This window comes from Ursus americanus, chromosome 30, assembly GCF_024610735.1.
Source record: "Ursus americanus isolate L20-20 chromosome 30, mUrsAme1.1.p, whole genome shotgun sequence".
NCBI lineage: Eukaryota > Metazoa > Chordata > Mammalia > Carnivora > Ursidae > Ursus > Ursus americanus.
This window is the reverse complement of record NC_142156.1, coordinates 31,947,000-31,955,008: the sequence shown is the minus strand read 5'-3', so window position 1 is coordinate 31,955,008 and position 8,009 is coordinate 31,947,000. Positions and strand designations below refer to the sequence as shown.

The 8,009-nt window shown below is 55.9% G+C and overlaps 1 protein-coding gene across 1 annotated transcript in view; it reads right to left on the bottom strand.

Moving 5' to 3' along the window:
• Positions 1-2,228: 2,228 nt before the first annotated feature.
• Positions 2,229-8,009, bottom strand: part of RSPH14 (radial spoke head 14 homolog) — a 73,042-nt gene continuing 67,261 nt past the window's right edge. Inside the window, exons 4-6 of the mRNA XM_045802466.2 lie at positions 6,276-6,504; positions 4,287-4,423; positions 2,229-2,493 (exon numbers count right to left, since the gene is read on the bottom strand). Coding sequence (XP_045658422.1) covers positions 2,255-2,493; positions 4,287-4,423; positions 6,276-6,504 — 605 coding nt within the window. The 3' untranslated portion in view covers positions 2,229-2,254. The remainder of the gene's footprint in view (positions 2,494-4,286; positions 4,424-6,275; positions 6,505-8,009) is intronic.

The window sequence follows — 8,009 nt, the reverse complement described above, 5'->3', positions numbered from 1 at the left end:
TGCAAACAGAGTTTACTTTTTTCTTTCCAATCTGGATGCCTTTTATTTCATTTTCTTGCCTAATTACTTTGGCTAGAACCTTCAGTGCAATGTTGAATAGAAGTAGTGAGAGCAGACATTCTTGTCTTGTTCCTGATCTTCAGGGGAATGCATCATTGAGAATGATGTTAGCTATGACTTTTTGCAGATGTTCCCCTCTATTCCCAGTTTGGAATTTTTGGATTTTTTTTTTTTTAAGAAATGGGTATTGGATTTCATCAAATGCTTTTTCTGCATCTATTAAGATGATCATGTGATTTCCATCCTTTATTGTATATATATGTTACATTGATTCATTTTCAGATGTTAAACCAACATTGCATTCCTGGGATAAATTCCAGTTGGTCATGGTGTATAATGCTTTTTTTTATGTGGCTGGATTTGGTTTGATGATACTTGGTTGAGATTTTTTGTCTCTATTCATAAAGGATATTGGTCATAGTTTTCTTATGATGTCTTTGTCTGGCTCGGGTATTAGCTAATTTTGGGTAAAATTAGCCTCAGAATGAGTTGGAAAGTGTCCCATCCCCTTCTATTTTTTGGCAGAGTTTGTGAAGGATTGGTATTAATTATTCCCTGGAGACATTTAAGGGTAGATGTTAAGTTGGGTAGAATGGTCCATAACTCAGGAGAGAGGCTGGGGCTACAGACCCAGATTTGGAGGAGACAAAGCAGTGGGCAGGCCTAGCTAAGAAGGCAACCTGGTAGAGGGGGCCCATAGCCAGGCAGGTGAAATTGTGTTGGAGAACAGGAGGAGAGAGGGCCTAGACAGAGCTGTGAGAAATACGAACACTACTGGTCATGTAGAGCAAGAGGGTTTTACAACGGAGACCAAAGAGAGCACAGCTAGAGCCTTGGGAGGAGGCCCAAGACAGCTGCTATGGGAAGAGACCATCCATACCTGCGCCACAGCATGGGTCAAGCGCACAGAGCACAGGGTCTTGGCAGCAAGATGGTCAGTAACCTTGGCCAGTGACCTTGGCCAGAGCCCTTTGGTGAGGCAGTAGAGGTGGAACCAGGGTGCTGTGGGTTGAGGTGAGATGGGGACATGAGGAAGTAGAAGTCTTCACGCACCTGTTTTACTGAAGGAGAAAAGATTTCCTCCTTGGGGGCCTGTTTTGAGAATGAGATTTACCTGAAATCCCAGCTGGGCTCAGCAGCCAGTCCCCTAGGGCTAATCCTCTAATTAGGGATGCAGACTTCTCTGTTTCTTCTAGTAAACTGAAGCCCACAGTCACTGAAAGAACTATAAGAAAGTGCTCACTTGGGGATTCTGGTTCTGCTGATGTTTATTCTGGAAGGACTGGGCATCCCATAAGCCTGGGAGGTTCTGTCCCATAGGAAATATGGCTGCTGGTTGGTGCTATAATGAGAAAAACCTTGTTTGAGGCAGGGAGCCTCAAAAAGCTCCCTTGAAGCTGAGCTCCCCTCCTGCAGCTTCTCCAACACAAGTCAGAACTGGTTGAAGAACCATCATCCTGCCAGACCAGGCAGGGAAGGCTGGGGGTGGTTAAAGGGTCCCCAAGCCTCCTACCTTCTGCAGTCTGGCTTCTCCAACACCTTCAAGCTCTCCAGCCTCCTTTGCTAGTTGCATTTGGGGGACAAGAGAAGCAGGTGGAGGCCCAGGTGTAAGTCTGGCCAGAGGGCTGCCCTGGAGCTAGGGTGTGGTTGGCCTCAGGCCATCTGGGAGCTTACTCTTGTGACTTCTTGATTCTGGCGGGAAGATCCCTGTCCTGGGCACACATCCCTAAGGGGCCTCATATAACATACTCCTCCTGAAAGAGCCCACATGGGCTAGCACTTTGACCTTCCCTCCTGTGAGAGGGGGACAGAACTGGCTAAGCAGGGCAGTGCCCAGCCACACCCAAGGGCCTGGTCACTCACGTGTCTAAAGCTTGGGTGGTGCCGGATCCAGCTGTGTTCCTTCCCCCCATATGACTTCTGGCCCCTCCTTGTACCTAGAGGGCCCAGCCCTGCTCTCCACCTTGGCCCCAGCAGAGAGCTGGATTGTGACCCTTCCATCCCTGGGCCTTGGACTTAGCCCATGCCTCCTTGCCTGGCCACCACAACCCAGTCCTTCTGGGCCGGGTGTTTCCCCTTTGCAGGAGAGAGGGGAGATGTGATCACACTCCAGGAACATAAAGTGCCATTCAGACCCAAGATAAAGAGATTCATCCCATTTATTCAGGCAAGCAGGTCTGGCCCAGCAAGCGGCTCAGGGTTTCCACTCAATGACTTTGATGGCGATCTGGGCTGCCCGCCGCACCGCCTCACTGGGGTCCTCCTCGAGGGTGCGGAAGATGGGCACATGAGACTGCAGAAACTTGCGGCCCTCAGGGGCCTCAGCCAGCATGGTGAGGGCCTTGGTGGCGTTCAAGCGTGCGCTGCTCAAGGATGAGCCTAGCAGGTTCAGGAGCGGGTGGATGGCTTCTGCGTCCAGGGCAGCATACTTCCCTGTGGGCCACCAACACCAGGCGTTCCTCAGGCGGCTGTCCTCTTCCACCTCCTCAGCCCAGCCCAACCCTGGCCTCTGGCCTGCCAGCCTCAGGGGAGGCGCCTTCCCTCACTCCCGTCCAGGCCCTGGCACCTTGCTCTGCTTCCAGCCTTGGCCTCCGTATTCCTGCTCCTCCAGCCCCTCAACTGGCTTCTCCCCACCCACCCTGATGCCAGTCCTGCAATCCAGCTCTCTCAAGGCAACACCAAAATCAAAATCCAATTGTTCATTTATGTGGCAAGTATTTCTTGAGCACCTACTCTGTGCCAGGCATAAAAACTCACAGAGTTCTTTCCCTCCTGGCACTTACAGTTTAGTGGGGGACACTACAGACGTTAATCTGTAAAGGAGACGCCCCTCCTTAACCTTCACCACCTTCCTGCTGTCCTGGCCTGCTGCTAAAAGGCCAGGCAGTTGCCCCCTGCCCCCAGCTTCCTGCCCTGCTCGATGCACTCTTCTCTGTGCTGGAACCTCTGCAGCCACCCTCAGCCCTGCTGACTCCCACTGTCCTTGGGTCAATACCCACACCCATCCCAGAGGAGGCTTGGCCCCTATCCTGTGCCCACTGCATGCCATGCTTCTCCTTTAGGTCACCAACCCTCCGCCACTCCCACCAAACTGTTTACCGGAGTCTGAGACCTGGTGTCCAGGTCCCCACTACCCAGCACAGGGCCTGGCAAATGGCAGGGGGTTGAGGACCCTTGGCTGGAGTGCCAGCTCTGCAAAAAGCAGCCTCACATCCCCAAGTTCCAATTGTTGCCTGGGCCCATGGTGAGCCCTCTGGTCCTCCAAGCAAGGAAGCCCACAGGAAGCCCAAGCAAGACACTGCACTGAGGACGCCCCGCCCAAGCATATACACACAGGGGAGCCCCTGCCATGGCATCTTCACTGCACAGTCGAAAAGGGGACTGTGGCTCTGGGAAGGCCTTCCTTTCTTCCTCCGGTATGTCTCAAATCCCACCATTAGTGTCAAGTGGGGAATGGCTGAGAGCCCCAGTTCTGGGGGCGCTTTGCAGCATGCTGAGAATCAGAGACCCAGTCAGTCCTCCGTGGAACACCAAGAAAGCACAGGGCACGGGGCCGGGGCGGGCAATTGTAGGCATGGGGAAAGACAGAGCTTTCCAAGGTCACGTGGGATGGCCCACCCAGGCCTCCAGGTGGGGAAACCAACCCCAGTAGCTCCTGTGGCCAGGACCAGATGACTTAGCATGGAAGCCTGACTGGAGGGGCCTCCCCAGGTAGGAGAGGTAATCTCATACTCTTATTTGCTCCCCACCCCCACCCACTGAAAAAAAGTCATTTTGATCAAAAAACACCATGGAAGCAAGGGCTCCAGTGTTTGTTTAGGCCTTAGGATAACCAAATCAAGGAGGGCAAACTGTGTAATTCATCCTAGAACCAAGGCTTACAAGGGGCCCGGGTGGAGGCAGGAACTCCAGGCCCAGGGAATAGCCTGGCAGGAGGGGACAGAGGTCCTAATGGGAGCGACCAGGGAAGGCCACAGGTAGGTGACCCACTGTGGTCAGCAAGAAGAGGGAGGGTGGAGCCTTGGCCCAAACTTGAAAGGACTTGAACAGGCCAGGGAAAGTATTTTGGTAGGGCAGGGAGGGGGCAGTACTGGGATGCTGAGCACAAAACGAGAGTTCTGGAAAACTCGCAGGGGCAGCCAGCATGCTGGAGGCTGCAGTGACCCCCCCCCCATTGCTCAGTAAACTACCACCTGCAGTAAACTAGAGCCAGCAGGCCGCCTCACCTTGGGTGGTGACCGCAGCATACATGAGGACCCCCGCAGCATTGGCCTGCACCTCCTCCACCTTGTCCTTCAGCAGGTGCACCAGGATGGGGATGACGTCATGCTGCCACACCTGCTTCTTGCCCTCCAGAGGGATGCTGGGCCAGAGAGGGGACAGCTGTGTGGCTTCACTTGGCAAAGAGGAGGGGGGCGGGGCCTAGGACCACCTCATAGGACACCAGAAGGACTTGTGTTGGGACCATCCCTGTGGTCCAGGCCTGGCCAGGAGGTACCAGGGTGCAAGGGAGCGCTGGTGTGAGGTTTGGGTCTCACCCCCAAACTGGGACAACCTGGGAGCACAGCCTGGGACCACTGAAGGCAACCCCACAGAAGAGCCAGAGGGTGATGTAGACTTGCCCTAAGGTATCACATGAAGAAGAAACCAGACATGATCCCCTGACCCCAAAATGGGGAGTAGCAGGACCCAGGGGTGCGAACCACGGGGACACATATTTGGACTCCATGAAGGAGCCAGAGCTGCCAGAGATGGGCTAAGCCGCGGCAGTGGAGAGCTGCCAGGGAGACACCCGTGCAGAGCAACCCGCAGGGGAGAGGACGCTGTAAGTCACTTCTAATCCTGGCACTGTATGAAGCTGTGAAAATGAATGTGATGGACTCCCCACGAGCTCCCACTGGGAACTTGATGAAAGATGCAGAGTCTTGGGCCCTGCCCTCCGGGATTCCGTGTGTTCGTTCATTCCCACAGCCAGGGCTGACCGAGCACTTTGACGGGCCCTGGTCCAGACGCTGAGGCAAGAGCAGGGTTGCTCCAGCTCGGCACGACTCACTATGGGGCTGGACGACTCTTTGTGGTGGTGGCTGTCCCATGCATTGTGAGATGCTGACCAGCATCCCCGGCTTCCCCCGGCTCGATGCCAGGAGCGCCCTTCTCCCTCAAGTCAGAACAACCAGAAATGTCTCCAGACAGTGCTGCCTGTCTCCCAGGGGACCAAATTTCCTTCTGTTTCAAAGCCCTGCTCTCAAGCAGCAAGCAGAGCGAAGCCCTGTCCTCAGGAACTCCCCTTGGGGGGAGACACACAAAATAGGAGGGCATGGTGAAAGGCACAGACAGGCCTGGTGGAGGCTGACATTTTCCAGAGTGGGTGGGGTCCTCAGAAGCTTCACTGGAAGGGGACCTCTGAGCAAATACCAGATGGTGTTCGGTCTGGGGTAGGGCCTGGGAATCTCCATGTTCACAAGCTCCCCGGGGTCTGGATCGGGGGCCACACTCGCAGAAATGCTGGCCCAGGTCTCTAGAGAGAATCCAACTGGAGGGACAGCCAGGGGTAGGGGAGGCAAGAGGTGCCAGGATGTAGGCAGATGGCCATATCTGAGGCATGGACTTGGGGGGATGAGGGACCACCCGTCCTTGGGAAACGTCTCTGTCTGGTATCACGCACCACCTCCCTCCCCGATCCCTGCTCTTAGGCGTTGTGCTTCCTCAGGTTCCAGGCCACGCTTTAGACTGTGATCCCATGTGACCCTGGGGCACCAGCGACTGGACACATTTGCCCTTCGTTTCCTTACCTATAAAGGTAATCAGCTTGCTGGGAGGAGTGCTGTTTGTAGATAATGCCCGGCCCCTACGGAGCCCTTGGTGACTGCTAGCGCCACCACACTTCTGTGCTTCCTTCCTCGCAGGGAGGGGGCACCAGCCTTCTCGTTTTGCCCAGGACTGGGGGCTTCCTGGGATACAGGACTGTGAGTGCTGAGCTCTCAGGCCAATAGGACAGTGCCCCACCTGCCCCGAGGACGGGGTCCTCCTCCCCCTGGGCACGAGCAGGCCGGAGTGGGGAAAAGCAGGCACTGAGGTGGACTGCCTGGAGCTCTGGGGCAGGCTGGCTTGCTGCGGGGCGGGGGGCGGCTTGGGTGCCTTCTCTGAGCCTCAGTGGAAGCCTCCGGGCTGGCGGCGCCTGCCCTCCCGGCTCTGTCCACACAGGCCAGGCTCACCTGACCGCAATGAGCGTGCGGGCAGCTTTGCTGCGAATGTCACCATTGGCACTGAGGAGCTTCTGCTTCAGGAAGGGCACCATGCCGCTACTCAGTGCCTCTGTGGCATCCACCATCAGGCAGGCCGCCAGCGTGTCCAGGAGCAGCCCTTGGATCTCCTCCTCCTCCTCCCTCTGCAGCTTCGACACCAGCAAGGGGATGAGGCCACTCTTGACAATGCCCTGGGCTCCTGCGGGACAGGAAAGGGCACAGAGGGTGGGCCAGTCAGTCCTACCCATTCTAGGCGGCAAGTGGGACGAGGGGAGTCCCGCAGAGGTGGTGGGGGAGGGGAGTTTTGCAAATGCCCCTGGCTGCCAGACCCCTGAGCAGCTAGCAGGAGGCTGTGGATGACAAGCTAGGGTGGGAACCACACAGCCTGGAGGACCCCCAAAGCTGCCGGCCTTTGGTCACCTGTGGGGGGGCATCAGCCTTCAACAGGTGCTCAGGAGCCTGAGAAGCAGCAGCCACCCCTTGGAGAGCACAAGGCCACCCTGCAGGGCCCAAGCACAGGAGGAACTTCCCTCACTTCCCCACCCTGCAGCAGAAGGAAGGTGGGGGGACCAGCCAACCTCCTCCTTCCCACCCACAACATCTCTAAGACCTAGAAACCCCAGACCAGTCTGGCCAGCCCTTGGGGAAAGGAAAAAGCTTGGAATCAAGTCTGAGGCAGAAGTGAACAGGGCAGCATCTTATACACAAAAAAGATCTGTGCCTCCAACCAAAGGTGACAGGAAATCCATAGACTCTGGCCAAGGGGGTCTAAAAAACCCGCGGGGCGGGGGGGCTCCACATGGCAGCGCGGCTGGGGCACCGGGGCTGGGGAAAGGTGAGGAGGTGAGCCTCCCCAAGAATGGGTTCCACTTCCCTCCTTCCAGCCCCTCCTCCCTCCTGAGGGATGTCTGGAGGGGGACCCAGAACCAGCCCAGGCAGCACTCCTGAGGAGCCCAGCTCCCCTGTGTTCAGAACTGCTCTGGAAGCAGCCATCACTGGGGAGTGAGCAGGGCAATGCTGGGGAGGTCAGCCCCCCTCTTCCCAGCCCTCCTCCCAGCCCTCTTCCTGGCCTCCCCAGTGGCCCACGCCACCCACCAAGAAGCCATATATATAGCCCCCATGGAGGTGGCCACCAGCAACACCTCTCTCTTCTGCCTCCCCAGCTAAACCCTCTAATTTACTCTAGAGAGACGAATAAACAGGTTAATTAGCCTAAAGGTCTCTAAGTGCCAATTAGCACCAGGGATTTCCTCTTTGAAGATATCACCCCAGCCTTCCTCTTGCACTTCCTGAGGACATCAAATGGCAGGTGCCCCAGGGTGAGGGAGGTGGAGAGGCACAGATGCATGTCCAGTGGCTTCCTATGCCCTGGCCAGCTTCTCACTGGGATGTCATGGAGGAGCCACTAGCTCTGCCCCATTTTTTGTCAGGGCCCTTGCGACACAGCAAGAGCAGTTGCCCGTTGCTTTAAGAGTACTCTACTTTCTAAAATTTAATACTCATAGATTTCAAAAAATGCCTAGCTTGGATTCCTAAATGTATCCAGCTGTGTGGTCTTAGACAAGTTACCTAACCTCTCTGAGCCTGGTTTCCTCATTATGGAAACCAGCCTTGCTGGCAGGGAGTTCTGCGATGCCAATGGGGAGTGAGTGGATGGGAGCATGCTCTCTGGAAGGGACTATCATACAGGCCCAGAATGTCTGG